The 17,667-nt window shown below is 32.3% G+C and overlaps 1 protein-coding gene across 5 annotated transcripts; it reads right to left on the bottom strand.

Annotated features, from left to right (window-relative positions):
• Positions 1-5,682: 5,682 nt before the first annotated feature.
• LOC131173820 (light-mediated development protein DET1-like) lies at positions 5,683-16,551 on the bottom strand. 5 transcript variants are annotated; one of them, XM_058136342.1, is made up of 13 exons: positions 16,392-16,551; positions 15,939-16,040; positions 15,612-15,715; positions 14,733-15,151; positions 14,399-14,627; positions 13,561-13,734; positions 9,799-9,912; positions 9,659-9,715; positions 9,075-9,155; positions 8,822-8,986; positions 8,604-8,699; positions 6,267-6,366; positions 5,683-6,065 (listed from the first exon to the last, which is right to left on the bottom strand). In XM_058136342.1, the coding sequence occupies exons 3-13, from the start codon at positions 15,681-15,683 to the stop codon at positions 5,929-5,931; spliced, it is 1,644 nt and encodes a 547-aa protein (XP_057992325.1). In that variant the 5' UTR covers positions 15,684-15,715; positions 15,939-16,040; positions 16,392-16,551; the 3' UTR covers positions 5,683-5,928. The 5 variants fall into 5 exon arrangements, with proteins under 5 accessions (XP_057992325.1, XP_057992329.1, XP_057992327.1 ...); XM_058136346.1 differs by having other exon boundaries at positions 9,799-9,867; XM_058136344.1 differs by having other exon boundaries at positions 15,639-15,715.
• Between the last annotated feature and the right edge of the window lie 1,116 nt (positions 16,552-17,667).

Here is a 17,667-nt window from a genome sequence, read left to right as displayed (position 1 = left end):
AAATTTATTAGTATAAGTAACAAATAATATTGAGATGTAATTTATAAAAAAAGTTCATAATGATTATAATAATTTTTAACTCATTTGCTTATGAGGTTTTCAATGGACATGTTTTGTTATTATGCCCAACTTGGTGACATAGTTTGCTTCTCATTCAAACTCCACATCTAGAACTCTTTCCATATTTCTTTTTAGGTTCATCTTTATCCCTCCTTTTTTTTTTTTTCCTTGGGTCTTCCTAGCAATTTTATTATTTCAAGTGGTTGTATACATGGGTAATCACTCTCTAGCCAAAGTCTCATCCCTCTTACTAGCTGAATAAAATACTCATAAGACATGAGAAAAGTCTCCTTTGAATACCATGTGGAAATAAAATCTTCTGGTTGTAGCTTCCTACGATGCATTACAAAGATAGCATGTGCACATGGTATTCCTTTTAGTTGCTAATATCTACATGTGCATCTCATCAATCTCAGATCCACAGTATGTCCATACTCACCCTCATCTACTTTAAAACCATTATCCCCATTCCATTTTAAATGGCACTCCATTGACTTAACTTTGTTTCTTTTTAGCTTCTCCACTGCTATGGGGGAAACATCACTTATCCATGTATTTGTAAATTCCCTCATCATTCTTATTCTCTCAATGACTTATACCCTAATGTCCTCAAGCATTGTGATTATGATCTTAAATCTAGCTTGTAAAATTCAACCTTTAAATGTTTCATGCATGTTATTCTCTACTACATCACAACAACCACATAATTTAATAAATGCCTTACAAATAGTAAAGTGATTGTAACCCAAAAAATCCTCCACAATACCTGTTCTTAGCTTGTTTAACTCATTTAGATTGTCTTTCAACTCAACCTCAAAGGAAGCCCATACACATGCCCAAAACTTTTTCCACCTTTCTGCCTCTCTCTATTTCTTTGACCAAATTGCCCAAATGTGTCTTGCACACATTTTGTGTTCCACTTCTGGAAGCAACTCTTTAATTGCACGAATCAAACCCTGTAAACAACAAATACATTAAACATTACATGGTAAATGAACATTATTATAGTGTAAACAAATGACAACAATTTTACTATATAGCATACCATTTGCATATCACTGACAAATGTCCATCCCTCCCCTGTGTCAATCCCAAGGTCTTCCTTCGGTTGATTAATGAACAATTTCCATGTCACTTTGTCTTCAATACTCACCACAGCCTAAGCAACTAGGTACATTTGATTATTTCCATCTTTTGACACAACCACCAATAATTGCCCTTTACATACCCCTTTTAGAAAAGCTCCATCTAATCCTATTACTCTTCTGCATCCATCAAGCATTCCTTGTTTCAATGCCTTAAGACAAACGTAAAAATGAGTGAACTGCTACATCCCTTCAAATGTCTCCTTAGTTTCAACAAAAACAAGTAGTCCCTGGGTTACTCCTCTTGATCTCAACATCATAATATTGTAATTTGGCAAATTCAACCTTATAATCACCTAAGGCCCTTGTCAACACCTTCATTTTTGCCCTCCTACAAATTGTTCTACCTACTTGAACCTTCAAATCCTCCCTACATAACCTTTGAATATGTATAACTTTAATACTTGGTTGAGAGATAATCCTTCTTTTAAATACCCTTGCTATGCATTTTGAGTTCACTAACTTATTCTTATTTGTTCTAAAAAATTTATGGCAAGGATTATACGTCTTGATAACAAAATTACATGATTTCCTCTCAAGGCTAGAAAAAAGTAGCCATGGACATCCTACCTTGCATTTAACCCTGACCCTATCTTTATCATTTGATCTCATTGTTAACTAAACACCTTTAGCAACTCTATACTTCCTAACAGCATGTCTGAACTGTTCTACATTCTCAAAAATCATTCCTTGCTCCCATTGAGGCATCTCACAGTCTAGATCATGGTAAACTTTAGTTCCTCTATTCCTTCTTTGTCTTCCTTCTACCTCTCCTTCAGATTCTTCTTCACTACCTAACCTATTATTTGAATCTGAACTATCCAGATGCCCTTCATTACCTCTAGTCCTTCCATTAGAACTACCATTAGATCTACCATTACCCTTAAATACTGTATCATTTTCAGCTACCCCAAGTGGGACTTCTGGCAAATCAGCTTCATTATTTGCCTCATATCTCCTTTGCTTGTACTGCCTAACACTATCCCTTACTGCTCTCAACTCCACATTAACATCACTGGCTTCACCTAGATTTGCCACTCTCTTCTTCAATTTCTATACAATCATCTTTAGGGTTAAGATCATCTTCTTCATTAGTGTTCTCAACTTCATATCCAACATCATCCTCATATTCAGCTTCTGCAACCCCTTTAACATCAACATTTACTTCATTATTTGCATCTAATCCACCTGCTCCTTCATTATCTACTGTAACTCTTGCATTACCCTCACCCTCTATACATACAGCTGTATCAACAACATGAGATACATAGAAATCAATTGTATCACCACCCTTGACCCCATTTGTAATTTCTAACGCAATAGAATTTGTCCATATCTTCCTAAAATCCCCATTCTCATTCTTGTAATAAACACGCTTGATTGCAACATACCCTAAGTCCTTTCTGTACTTAGAAAGCTCAATAACAGAGATCTTATCAAGGCCAACTTGGCTGATAACATTCACTCTCCCACCTCACTCTCCCACCTTTATACCTAGGGTTTGGGTCATTTACAAAAATGCCACCATGGTGCCATCTCAATCTTATCAATAAATCTGCCATACTATTGAGAAAAGTAAAGAACAATAAACAAATCAAACACACTAGATTCTTAGGACCACAAATAGATACACTGACTCTTGTTAAAGAGGTAGAAATAGATACATGCAAAGGAAGTAACAAAATAGACCTTTACTAACCCACAAATAATAGAAACACCATAACAAACTGACCCGACAATGCCCAAACCAAATTGAGGAAAATTCTAACAACTTACGTGCGATTTCTTAAAGATTTAACAACTTACTTGGGATTTTTTAAAGATACTCTTCAAAGCAACTATGACATCAATTACTTGGAACGAAATGTGGTAATGTTTCAATATTGAAAGTAGCTGTGGAGAGAGTTTGGGAATTTCACTCCTCAATGGGAAATTAGGAATTCATTATTAGCGGATGTGTTTTATATTTTTTTCACCTTCAAATTAGGGATTTTAGTATTACTTATACACATCAGTATTATTTATCCATGTCAAACGCGTGAAACTCACACATTTTGGTTTGTCAATCGTAGGTGTTTAATAGTTCTAATTTTAAAAAGTACAAAAGTTAAATAGGACGAAAATAAAGTTAAATGTGCCAATAGACTTTTCATGTAAAATTCAGGTACTAAAATATGCTTTTGGCCATAACAAATAATTATTATGATACACCAAGTTTTTGCTTCTTAAAAAATAGATAACACCAAGTTTTTGATACACCACTATCAACTAATAGTACCACGGACCATCTTTACTTCAATATATATATATATATATATATATATTTATGTACCCATATCAACTTTATTTTATATAAAAAAAACAATTAAAAATTAATATAATAATTTAAATAAAATGTAACATTTGAAAAATTAATATATCAAAAACTAAGCTTGACAAATTAAAGCATTTACATATAGGACTTTGGAAGTGAAATATTGGCATAAATATTGATTTATTAGGCTTTATTAACGTTGAAAATTACTATATCTTAAAAATTGAAAATTAATATAATATTTGTAAAAAGTAAAATAGTTTTTTATTATAATTATAATAAATTAATATAAATATTTTTATTAAATTTAATGTTCCTTCTCTCCTTTTACTCATTTATATAGATTGTAAATTGATTTTCTATATTTTATCATTATCATTTACAAGCAAACTGTAAATGCAAAACGTTTGTTTAGATCCCTAAACTTTTCTTCAATGCCCAATTTCACCCATTTTTTAGGAGTTTAAGAGCAATCCTCCAGAACAATACAAGCACAGGACATGGAAATATCAACCCATAAACAGAAACCGCCATGGGATAGAGTCTTTAGCAAGACCATCTGCTGCTCCATTGACAGTTCTAGCTACTCAGCAAGAGGAAAAATTCCCTTGCTTTAACAAATCTTTACAATCAGTAATTATCGACCCAAACTCGGAAAAATCTTCCACATCTTTGTACTTATTAGGCTGTGTAATTTAGCTCATTTTTATTTTCTTTTTTATCTAAATTAATTTAGAAATTTTAATTTAAACTTAATTTATCAAAAATGAAATAAATAAATAAAAATTGAACTTCTTGATTTTGAGCTAAATAAAAAAATAAGAAATTGAACATTTTAATTTTTTTTGTCTAAATAGAGAAATTTAGTCCATAAATTTTAATTTTTGGGTTAAAATGAGTTTAAATTGAAACTTTTAATAAAAAAAATTAAAATGGACTAAATTGAATATTCTAATAAGGGTAAAATTAAACATTTAGCCTTTATTTTTTTTATTGACTTTTCATAATTTTATTCAGTAATTTTACATTTTTGAACTTTTTTTTACATTGATTCCTCTACTTTTATTGTTTTTTACATTATTTAACCAATATATATATATATATATATATATATATATATATATATATATATATATATATATATATATATATATATATAATTGAACACTTAAAATTGCTCCATTCTTGTAATTTGTCATTTTAAGGCGTGCCTCGCTTCCTACCTGTGCTTGGAAATGAGAATGAATTGTATTATGTGAATAATATTCGCAATTAAATTATTTATAATTCAATGTTATGTAAAAATTATGTTAAATACTAAAATTTTTTTAATTACATAAATTAAGCATTAGATAAAAAAAAATTCTAAAATTATTTGATTTATATTTATTCATTAATTTAAAAAATTTTCCAATTAAACGTATTTCACTATAAAAAAAAAAGTGAATATAATTTTATAAAAATTTCATTGAAATAAAATAAATTTATCTTACCAGAGACACAAACAACAGCACCACTCACTAATAATTCTTTTGATCTCTTTTACCCACTTTTCTCTTATAAGGTTCAAACCTTTTTGCACAATCCATCACCTTCCTTTGGATCTCTTAAATCCATGGAGTATACTTGTAATCCATTTAGATAAGACCAAACCTAAGTCTTTTTCCAAATCATCCTGCCAAAAGTATTTCCTCCTCTTAATCAATGGAAAAATAAAAACCCTTACCTCCCAAAAGAAAAGACAAACAGCCAATGAAACATTCACCTCCTCCACAAATGACTACCCAACCCTCAAGCCAATAAGCTAAGTCCAAAGAAACTTCAGAAGTTACCCCCTTGCAACCTAAGGTGGATCCCCTTCAAAAAATGGCTTCTCGTCCGCAAAGAATGACTCAATGCACGGGTCATACACAACACCCTCAATGCATTAAACATCCAAGTCATATTGAAAACACCCTCTATTAATTTATACGTGAAAACTAAAAATTATATATTTATTAATGTGTCCTTTTTTAACTATTTTGCTCATAACAACATTTAAAACCGTAATTTTAACTAAACACATACCAAATAATATTTTTGTTCAACAATAATTTTCTATTTTGTTATCAAACAAGTAAATTGCTTTTCAAAATAGCAATGTATGATTAGCACGTCTTAAAATAGCATCAACAACAATGCAAATATACCCTTACTAGGTATGAAAACATAATTTGGATATTCAAAATATTTGGCTGCTAACCATAGACTTTTTCATTTAATAAAAGAAAAATAAATTAACATCCATTTGAATAATCATATATTAATTAGGACGTAATAACTCTATAATGTTCACAATTTCATCTCAAATCTCAGAAGAGGCTGCACTGCAAAATGGACATTGATAAGCAAAAGAACTAGTATCTTCATTCATCCTCGGAAGTGAATATTAACCGATGGCTGCAAGAACATCGTTTGCTGAATTGAGAGAGCTAGTGGCAAAAATGGATGGAAAAGGAATGATGAGACCTTTCTTTTTTGACAATCTATACTTCCAGCTTCCGGACCTAATTCAGAAGCCGGAACATAATTAGACCTACCACATAAAACATTCTAAACCAGCTAGTAAAATGATCTAAAACTCATTTTCCTCGAATGAAAAATGAAAATGAACTTCTTAATGAGGATCATAGAAGTAAAACTATTTCTAAGAATACGTTGGGTATGATCATTTTGATCTAAGAAGCGCTGTAGCCTGAAATTCATACCTGGCTTAATCTTAAATTTGAGGGTACATGGTTGTCTTCTAGAAATAAACTTGATGGGATGGTCTGTTGAAGGCCTATGCCGGTCAGCAGCAGATATGAGCTACAACAGAACAACAATGAATGGTAACAAACAAGAAAACATGAGAAATAACAAATATGTAGTAGAATTTTTGCTCACAGACATGAGAACGTATTACGTGCACAAAATCCATAAAGCTACTACACGATCTGTTCCAGAAGATGGGATAAATGAATAAAACATAACCTAGCTTTTACTTTAAAAAAGCTACACAAAATCAAGAATACAAAAACATAAAAGAGTAGATATAGCCAAGAGAATAGATTCGACCCCATGTATCTAAAACCACCTATATTCTTAATTCCTCTTATTAATTTCCCTCTTTCGTACCTCAACGCCCGCTCTTCCTTTCTTAACCCTGAAAGGTCTTTAGCAACTATTTCATTTCACTTGTTCACTCCTCTTGGAGGGGAGAGGGTTGGATGGGTTAGGTTGTTTTGTGCTTTCTTATACAATGTCTTACTTTCATTGTTTTAACATATTTTATGCTCCATTTGAAGATTCGATGAGAATTTGATAACCAGCCATTGGAAAGGATGAGGCTCTAAACCTTCACAGTCCACAAGTTTCCTTCACAATTACAAGTTCAAATGATTCATCTTCAACATCGGGCCCTCTATTAATCAACACGAGCAAGCCTATTTCATTTTTTTTTCCTATAAGAGCAACACGAAACAATTGTCACCAAACTTTCATTTTGAAATTCCTTCGAGTCACTCAGTGGTGTTTTAGACAGTCATTAAGTGGACATTATGCTATTAAGCCTTCTTCACTTGCACAGTTACACTGGATTTGTTTCCTGGTATCTCTTCATTTGAGACCATTTTTGAAAGTGGGTGGTATTTATATATCACAAGTTCAGGCTTCAGGTAGGCATGCACAATGTTCATTGGAGGAAAGAATTACATGGCTCTGAAACTAATATCACAAGTTCTTATAGATATGTGTTTTTATACCTAGAAGTAGAATCTTTATGGTGCAAGCAGAGCCAAGGCTGTTTTTTATCACTAAGCAAACTCTAGATTTCCCATGTGGACTCTGGATGTTTTCCAGCATTCATGTTAGCAAACTAAGGTACTGTTTATTTCATTGGAAAATATTTCTACATTATACGAAATTTGAGATGCTTATGAAAAGTGGTCAGTGGAACCAGACTTGACAGACTCATCGAAAAGAAGATACGAACTATATAAGCACATACACCTTAGTCCAGTACTGTCACCAACCACTATCAGTCGCAAGCAATAATAATAATAATTTAAGGCAATAATAATATTTTCAAATTTTTTATGCAATTTCTCATATTAAACAATAAATACAAAAAAAGTGGCTTTTATGCATCCCAACATTGTCTTATATCTCCAAAGAAAAGTAATATTTCCTAATAAATTGCAAATGCCAAAAAATGATTTTTGATTAATTTTCAATACTGCAACCGAACAACAAAAAGTGAGATATTTTCTCAGAAAATATTTTCCTCAAAGTAAGGTACTTTCCATGAAACAAATGGAGCTTAAGTGCTTAAGTTTTAAAAGGTTTTAGTTGGTTGTTTTTGTCATGACCATAGGTGGCATATTGATCTTAGCAAAAACACAAGATTACAAAAGCCTATATAGTCTAAACATCATCATCTTAAGTAAATTTTGAGTTTTACAGTTTCTAGAACACAATTACCAAGAGATGATATTTCTTTGGCTTAAATGAAATAACCTTTTAGTCCCTAAAACTAAAGTACATCATATGTGAAATTACAAGCTCTAAACAACTTTTCTTTTTAAAGTTTCAATTACTAAACTATATATTATTTTAACATAAGGACTAAGCATAAGCTAATCATAAAGTTAAGGACCCCAACATAAATAATTTTAAAAAAGGAAAGACCTGAATGTATATTTTGGCAAATGTTGGAAGTTTTTGTAATTTACTTCCAAAATATTTATCAAACAACTCCTTAAACTAAATAGGTAGTGTTTAAAGCATCACTTTTACATTTTAAGCAGTTAGTGTCTGCTCAAGTTAAAGTGGTCAATAGCAAGTTAAAAGGGCCAAGTAAACAGTAAGAAAAGAAATAGGTTCATGTTTGAGTATCTAACATTATTAGTTAACTGGCTCATAATCATGTTGAATTGTTGATCCAAATCATGTTAAATGCGTGAGTTAACACAAAATAAACATGGCATGCCAATCAGAATTTCCACTGGTAAGTAGTAGGCATGCAATAACACAAAATAGAAACCAATTGTGTTTTGGAATCAAACCTTTTCATCAAAGCGAAAGAGAGATTGATCAAAATAGGGAGAAGGACTCAATGATTGACAACTGAAAGGCAAAGAAGCCAGCATCTTTTTCACAAACTGCAGAATCCATTAGTGAATTACATTACACAATGGAAGGATAGACGATGCAATATATGACAAAAGGAGCAAATTTGTTATCAAATAATTTCCACATGAAAGTTCATACAATGATACTTAACCTGTGAAAAGCTGCTAGCTTTATTCCTTATGGACTGTAGTTGCTCAAAAGCATGAATGTTGTTTGAATGGGAAGATATAAAATTCATGTACAATGAATTTCTTGATGTTGCATAGAAGTGGTCGCAGAACTGCTCAAACAAGAGGTAAAGCTCTTCTGCTGAATTCTGTTTGAAGTAGAAGATCACAAGCATCAGAAAAACGCAAGAAGTTCACAGATGACATACAGCAAAGAACTGGCTCACAAGTAAATACCTGGTAAAAAGCAACAATTTCAGTTGTATCCATGTTATATACAGCAAAGAATGAGGGATGGTGATCAGCACTTCTTGAGACCTGAAGCAACAAACGTACAATCACCATCATCTAGATTTTCCACCATAAAGCAAAATAATTGTTTACTCATGTAAGTTGCTAAATCAATTAGTCAATTGCTTATTGCACAGCAGATGGTTAAACAGATACAATAATGGGCATCTCTTGATTGTTGCTGGACAAATGGCGTAGGTGTTAGGGACCTGGGAAATGTATTTCTCATACAGCAAAAGAAAAGGTTATTTGATCCTCTCACCCATTTTTTGGATTTTGCAAAGGGTATGAAATATAAGAGCTTTTGAGGGAGGGAGTTTGTTTTACCAATCTTACAGGCTATGGTTAAGGATTAGCGCCTTTTAGCTGAATTTCACTCATTTTCTCATCAGGAAAGAACTAATGCACGTATCTTCTCCTTTTATGTTGTGGAGAGAGGGGCAGTGAGTGCATGAGTCTATGCACTTGAATAATTCTTAAGGCTACTGTGACATCATAAATTGGCAAAAAAAGAAAAGGAAAAGACTCACCCCTCCATCTACACTACCGAACTTGATTAGCAGGTGATGCCGATCCAAGAATTGTACCTGTTCAAGGGTTACATAAAAATAAGCAGTCGCACTTCATGTTGATATGTGTAATTAAATTCACATGATATTCCTTACAGCACCTTCCAGATAATCAAGTCAACGTAATCTTGAAAATGGAAATAGAACTTCTTCTTCAAGCCTTGGACCCTCTGATGGTGCAAAGCAGTGCAATAAAAGCCATGAGTTCCTATGAACTAAAAATATGTATGAAACTTCTAAACTTTGTCCAATTATAGAGCCACTGAACAGTAAAAGAAAAAAAACTTTATACATCATCACATAGTTCTTTACAGAAGAAGAAACAAAAAATAACTAAGCAAGCAAATAAATGTAAGATTCTGCAACCTCAGAAACCTTTCTGTGAGACTGTAACTAAGAACAATATTAAAGAATATGACAATGCATCAGCTGCACCTAAGCACCAAAAAGGAAAATAGTTTTCATAAAGCATCAAATCTACAATTCCTTTCTTGTAGCAATGTTTCACACAGGGAATTCCATGCTTTTTTGAGTCTTTTTATACAACGATCTTCGTGGTCAGATATTACTTTCAATCAAAATATTTGGGTTTCCACACAAATAAAGGCTAAACAATCCTTCAATTAATAATTAAACCAGTCATTTTTCTGATTCAATGAGAATTGGTTTGCATTATTCAACGCTGCTAAAGAGGTTTGTCTTTGGTTTGTTTCTAGGAAACTAAGGCTTCAATAAAATTCAATATATGCCACTATTACATCTTGCATGCTATCAGCTATGATGTTGAGCATGGAGCATCTCTAACGCGTCATTCTGGAACATATATTGGGTAATAAAGCATAATCATTACAAGATGCAAATGGTTCCATGTACAATTTTTCTTCACTAAACAAGCATCAACCTTAAAAGCTTAGCGAAACATAAATAGGTTTGCCTAAACTATATACATGCACACATCCCTCATGTTTATAGGCTATACATGTGGTTTAGAAGCGAGTACTCTTTATGAGTCTTCCCATGTAAGTTCTTCGGAATAAATGTCAATGAACTCCCAAACATGCAAGGGAAGTCTAATTGTGCCAAATTGAATTTTATGGCCAAATTAGGACAGATTTTAATTTAGGATCAATTTCATCCAAGTTTTACACAAAAATATTGAAGTAATATTTTTATATTTTTCATTAAACTAGGAAAAATCTCAAAATCGTTTAGAGAGAGAAAGGGAGAGGGGGAGGCTACATATGGGAAGAGAGATCAAGAATTCAAGATGTTTTCTTCAAAATATCTTTATCACCAAGGGAGAGAGATCATTTTTCCTCCTCACCAGACAAGAGCAACTGGATACACTCACCACGAGTATACAACTGATATAGCTGCAATAATTGCCTTCAATGGCTTTGATTTTGGTCCCACCTAACCAAAGCAAACATCGTCCATGAGAATTGGCTTCAACAACTAGAATTCTGGTCTCACCAAACTAAACCAGCAACGAGCAACCTAGTAAAGAGAACAAAAGAAGTGCCCACAACAAACAATTTTGAGTTTTGGGTTCTTGACTTCTTCGTATCTCCTCTTTGTGGATTCTTGGAAATGGAAATGCGATTTTGATGTTGAACATCATAATTTTGTAGGTCATTTTGGATTTTCCCGACTTTTCCTTGATGTAGAACAAACAAATAACAAGGACCAATCCTTGAGAAAGAGAACTAATTCTCAAAATATTATTGATCTCATAAAATTATCATAGCAAGTATGATCTAATACCAATAGAAACCCTAAGTCTTACTTATAGAATTAGGAATCCCAATTACGTTAAGATTTTAGAACCCTAATTCAATCCTAATTAAGAATACTAAATTAAATCAAAATAAACTAGAAAATAATAAAATTCCTAAATAATAGACCTAATAAGAATAAAATTCCTAAAAAACAAAAATCCTAATTTTCCTAATTTTACATAGAATATAATTCTTAAATTGTATTGAGAATATCATCTTCCTATTCTGCATTACTCCTCATCCTTGTGGTGTTTAGAAAATTGAAATAGGATTTTGATGTCATACATATTGCTATTTTAAATTGGAAATTAAAGTGGGATTCTATTTGAATTATGATTAGAAAATTAGGGATTGGAATGCTTAACATATTATGATTTTACAATTCCATTTAATTTTTTTAATTTCTTTTTTTTTATTTTTGAAATGGTGAAAATTTTTAATAATTTGAAAGAAATGAAATTAATTTTTTTACTATTTAAAATTATTATTTTAATATTTTTGGCAAAAACAATTGGAGAAAATTGATCCTAAATTGAAAGCATTATCCTAAATTTACCATAAATTTCAATTTGGGTGTATTTGGACACCATTTACAAGTTTGGGTGGGCAAAAATGATCTTTATTCTTAATTCCTTTTATTTGTTTTTGTGCACGTATTTAAACTATCTAAACAAACTATCTAGCAATAAGCTTTGAAGCAACATTAATCAACCAATTTCTCTATGCATCATAAAGAATGCTATGCTATATTTATCAACTTCCATTCCCAAATTTAAGTTGATAATGGTAGTTTAGCTCTATTGGAATATCACTTGTGGGAACAATTCCCAAATCAGCAATGTACAAGAAAATTAAAGACATAAAAAATTGGCAAACCAAACTAGCCATTTTGGTGATGGAGAGTCCAGTTTGTGCAGCCTACCGATTTAATATTCACATTCCTAGGTCCATAATTCTAAACATTGTTATTAGAGTGGTAAGGCCCAATAGTCGTAGGTCAGGGACCTGAAAGCAAGGGTTGAGCCCCAATGAGCTTGACCCATGAGCTGAGCTAATCGAATCAAACTCAAGTGGATCCATGGGCTAGCCCAGTGAGCTAGACCTTGAGGGCAGAGCCGTGAGGAGCCAAACCCAAGTTAGATGGGCCACCCTATGCAATGGCAAGTGATAACCCAGCTCGTGTTGTGAGCCCCTCTAAGTCTGAGCTAAACCTAGTTGCACTTGAGGAGTGTTGGAATACCACTAACAGGAACAAGTCCCACATCAACAATGTACAAGAAATTAAAAGGTATAGTGTAGGCAAACCAAACCAAAATAGCCTAAGCCATTTTGGTGATGGAGCCTAGTTTAAGGCCCAGTTCAGTGTGTAGCCAGCCAATTTGACATTCACACACCTGGGTCCATAATTCTCAACAAGCTCAACTCAACTGAAACTTGATTTCAATGTAGTTGGACTTGAAATTATTGTTCTATGTTTGGTCACCATAAATTAGTATCTAGCTTTGCCATTGATACAAAGTAAATGTTAAAACATAAATAGTCACAATCACGGCAAAAAGAAGTAATATATTATCAACTTTCACACAAAACTTCCCTAATTATGCAAGCAAGACATGAAAGCATAATCAGCACAGTTACCCTTTTTTTTTCCGTAATGATAAGGCAAGAAACACAACTAGATAATAAAGAAAATATGAAAAGTAGCCCTTCTTATTCACAACTACATGAATTGTTTGAACCACGCAATAGCAGTATAAGATTAATCTTCAATGTTATATTTGGACGGAAGAGTTATTTTAAATTTTTTGGGAAAAAGTAGGCTTGTTTTTTAATTGATTAGATTGGCAGCTTATTTTTAATTGATTAGATTTGCAAATATAGATGAAAACTTATATGAGATGGATTCCTTCTTATAGGAATTTCAAATCCACAATTAAACAATTTCATGAACCTAAAATAGATTCAAGAACTACTAATCAAAGAAACTTATACATTAGCAAACTCAATTTCTCAGTTTCAACACGCAATATAGCATTATTCTTCAGGCCTAAAAGTAAAACAAGATTAGAAAGTTGAATAACCAACCATGGAGTTATGTCTTTCTTCATTCCATATTCCTCGGAAAATGAAAGAAAGCAAGCGTTGTTTGATGCCACTCAGAAAAGAATTGTCTGAACTGGGTTGGGTGTTATGCACACTGTTTTCAACATGACTCCAAGATGATTGATGCATTTTACTTTTGTCAGCAATTGCCATGCACTGCAATTGATTGATCAGCCATCAGTTTGAGTTCAGATCAGCACACCAAAATACAAGTCTTTACAGGCCAAATGCAAATTTTAAGTTCCAGACATGATACACCACACCGTAAGCCTTCACTAGCCAAATTATTGCTTGGGTAAAAAACAATTCATGTTCATCAAAGCATGTGCATATGCATAAAGTTGAGCATACTAAAACGTCAAAGGAATTTGAAAGAAGCTTACGAATGAAATAATTATTTGCATGAGCTTATACCTTCAGTGTCGGCTACATTACATACAAAAAAATTGCAAGTCCTTATCCTTCTCAATTTTTCCCGTGTCTAAGAAATTTAACCTAACTCTTCTGAACTTACCAAGATAAGACGAAAGAAAAAGATGTATTATCCACTTCTCCTTCATTTTTATGATTTTACTGAAATTTTCCTTTAATCCTCCTTTTTTTTTTTTTTTTCAGTACACTGCCTTCCTTTTGGTTTTTGCTCTTCTGCTTAATTATATGTCTCCAAGTAAAAAGAGAGAAAGATTGACAATTCTGTTAGGCCAATCACCACCATATTGTTAGTAACTTAGTATATTAACCAGTTTTTCTATAAATTATTGTAAATGCCCTGGGTGCAGTCTGAAGCCCTATAAAAAGCTTTAAAACAAAAAAAACTTGCCTGAGTGCTGGAATTGAGAAAAAGCTCATCATCTTCACGGCAAAATGTACCTATAGCACGAATGTCAACAAGGTTACCAGATTCTCTAATTTGGAGAATGTGTATAGTTTGATAACGAAGCGACACAATTGCCAGTAAATCATCATATAAGAAGACGCCCATGTTGTGTGCCAGATTAACAAAATCATTCCTGAAGACCTTCTCATCCAGAATCATTCCATCTTCCAATCTAATTAAACACATAAGAGAATAAAAATCAGACAGCAAAACTTTTTATGAACAAAGTTTTAATAAATCATGTCACTACTGACAAAAACAGAATGGATACACACACCTCAAAAGGTGGAAAGTAATCCTTTCTATGGAGGGGACTCCCTGAATAGCACCTCCAATAGCAGGTGTATCATGAAATTGTGCAGTAGAAGTAGCAAATAAACCGAATTGGCAACTCTCCACATAAAGAAAGAAATCTTTGCATATAACCTCATTGCTGGAAGCAAGTGAAACACAGTACAGTTGTGTGAAGAAGCTGTCAAACTTCTTTGCTTTTGAGGGAAGATCACAATCTTCTTCTTTGCATGAATATGAGAGCCATTTTGGTCTATAAACAATCAGATCCTGGTGATTTCTGCTAAAACTAATGAGGTACTGACCATCATCAGTGAATTTGCGGAACGAATGATCTGGGCACTCAACATCATATAAAGTACAACTTGGGAATAAATTCTCATAGAATTGCCTAGCACAATGAACCTGTAATCAAGCCACCCCATGATTCAGATCTGAAAAGCTTCAATAATTTTATACAAACTATCAAACAGAGAATTATATATAATTAAGCGGGGGATGGATATTAGTCTATCTATCATCAAGTCTTTACTAAGTAGAAGTTATTTCAAACATTAATCCAAGTTCCAACCAAAAGAAAACAATTGTGTGTGTGTATTTGTGTCATTGACAAGTTTTAAAAATAAGTCGTTTCAGACTGATTCAGCCAATTCTGTACTCTGTTTCTGATTCCATTATTTAAACCCTAACTGCTAAAAGCATAAAAAGAAATTCAGAGTCAGCAACCCATTCAGTTTGTTTCAAACCAATTCAGTCCATTGCATTACACTGTTTCCAATTCCAAAACTGATTCTGATTCCATTACTTAAAACCCTAGTGTGTGTTTGTGAAATAAAAAGATTTCAAGAGTAGGATGGAGGAGTACACTAGTGCCAGGAGAAGGAGTACGAACTTGGCGCTCAAAAATCCTGGCAACAACATTGCTGCTTCTGAACATCAGTAGTTTTACAACTTCAATTGACCGTACTCCTGAAAACCAAAGTTGGGACAGAGAGTGTGAGGTAGCTTTTCTTGCACAAAGCAAGTTTTCAATCATGAAATAAAAGCAAAACTCATGGTCTCATTGCTGTCTAAGTGTCATACAAAATGTCCAGTGAACAACTAATAAATAAAAATTTTACTTCAGTATTGAACAATTTAGCCAGACACTAGGCATATCACTATATATATTAAAGCTATGGACAACTTATACATTGATCAATAACGAAGCTCCTCAGATGAACAATGAAATAGCTCCAGCCTGCCAATCAAGTTCAGCAAGTGGGACTGGGAATCGAGGACTCAAGTAGTGAAGCTGCAGTAGCAACAAGATGAAGCAGGCATTAGACCCAGAATTTTTAACAGACCCATCAAACAGCTACTTCATAAAAATGTCTGAATAAATCTAAAAAGACTTTTGAACCAGGAAGGCAGCAGGCAAAACTTAAATAGATGAGAGAGAATTTCTAAAAAATTCTTTAGAGCTTGTTATTTGGTTTATCAATAAGAAAAAAACCCACTAACACCCAGAATCTGCTGAACCAATAAAGGAAAAAAGAAATTTGTTTTCAGTATCAATTATGCATCAAAACAATGCCAGAAGCTCTTTGATTGCCTAAACCCATGTTATGAAGAAACAATCAAGAAAAGAAAAATTGAAACTTACCCGAACAGCACAAAGAGAGCTATTAGTCCCAAGCGCCAGAAGGGTTGAAGGATTGAAGCATGAATGATGGAAAGATTTACCAAATTCAAGATAGGATTAATAAAAAACTAGTGATGTGCGTTTATAGGGTGAGTTTCAGATTTTAGGATTGGGTTTGGTTTTCTTGGCTATGTGAATTCGAAGTTACAAGCCATTGGAATATCTACAATGTACGGATAGGGAAAAGGACTAACATTGACTTCTTCCCCCATTTATTTTAATTTCAATTACATATAATTATCAAATTAATTAGTTATTTAATATTTTTTAAAATTTTAGTGAGCTCCAAAGCACCAATACTCCAAAAACGAAGTGCATAAATATTATTCAGTGCCTGGTTAACATTAAAACTGGAGAATCAAAATTATTTTCATGAAAAAAAGAATTATTTTAAATTTATTATAAGGGAAATAATTTTTTAAAAAAAAAGTAAATTTATTATTTAATTTTTATGATTAAAATTTATTAAACTTAATTTTAAACTATTTGTTAATAATATCTAATTAATATATTTTAAAAATATATTTCTTAATAATAGCTCAAACAATAATGTGAGGTACATCCTTAATCAATAAGGCTACTCTGATTCTTAAATTAACAAATTTTTAATTGAAATTTTGAATCAAATCAATTTAATTTATTTTTTTAATTTTAATTTTTTATTATTCAATTTAATTTCAATTATCATATAAAAAAATTTATTTTTATTCATTTTATTCAGTGAAAAACAAACTGAAATGATTGTGACTAATTTACTTAAAATATTGCTTTTTAATTAATTTTATTAAAAAAAAAAAAAAGAAAAACAACCTCTTTTTAGCCTGTCTCATTCTAACACCGTTGCTGCCACTGCCCTTCTCAATTTCTTCTATCCCTATCCTTCAATTTCTTCTTTTCTTCAACTTAGTTTACTCTCTAAAGTAGTTTACTCTCTTCCTTAGTACTTCTTATTCTCATACCGCCTCGACCCTACTTCTCTCTTTAGTTTAGCTGTCGATATTTTGTTCTTTTCTTTCCTTACCTTCATTAATCCATTTTCAGATTTGTATCTCATATTTGAGGGTCTTGATTGGCACTACACTTTTAACTGGTTTAACATCATATTTGTATAAGACTACCATAATACTTGGATATTAATGCCATTAAAACAGAGAAAAAAGTTACTGTTCAAATGATACTTAACTCAACTCAACTCAACTCAAATCAACTAAGTCTTTATCCCAAAGATTTGGGGTCG

Source organism: Hevea brasiliensis, chromosome 15, assembly GCF_030052815.1.
Source record: "Hevea brasiliensis isolate MT/VB/25A 57/8 chromosome 15, ASM3005281v1, whole genome shotgun sequence".
In the NCBI taxonomy this organism is placed as follows: Eukaryota; Viridiplantae; Streptophyta; class Magnoliopsida; order Malpighiales; family Euphorbiaceae; genus Hevea; species Hevea brasiliensis.
The sequence above is the reverse complement of the archived record's forward strand: the minus strand, read 5'-3'. Positions and strand labels throughout refer to the sequence as shown.

Coding starts and splice junctions, on each gene's coding strand:
- LOC131173820 (XM_058136342.1), bottom strand. CDS start 15,683: ATGTTCAGAAGCAGCAATGTTGTTGCCAGGATTTTTGAGCGCCAAGTT. Junction 9,156..9,658: donor TCGGTAGTGTAGATGGAGGG/GTGAGTCTTTTC, acceptor TTGTTGCTTCAG/GTCTCAAGAAGTGCTGATCA. Junction 6,066..6,266: donor CAAATTTAAGATTAAGCCAG/GTATGAATTTCA, acceptor CTTCTGAATTAG/GTCCGGAAGCTGGAAGTATA.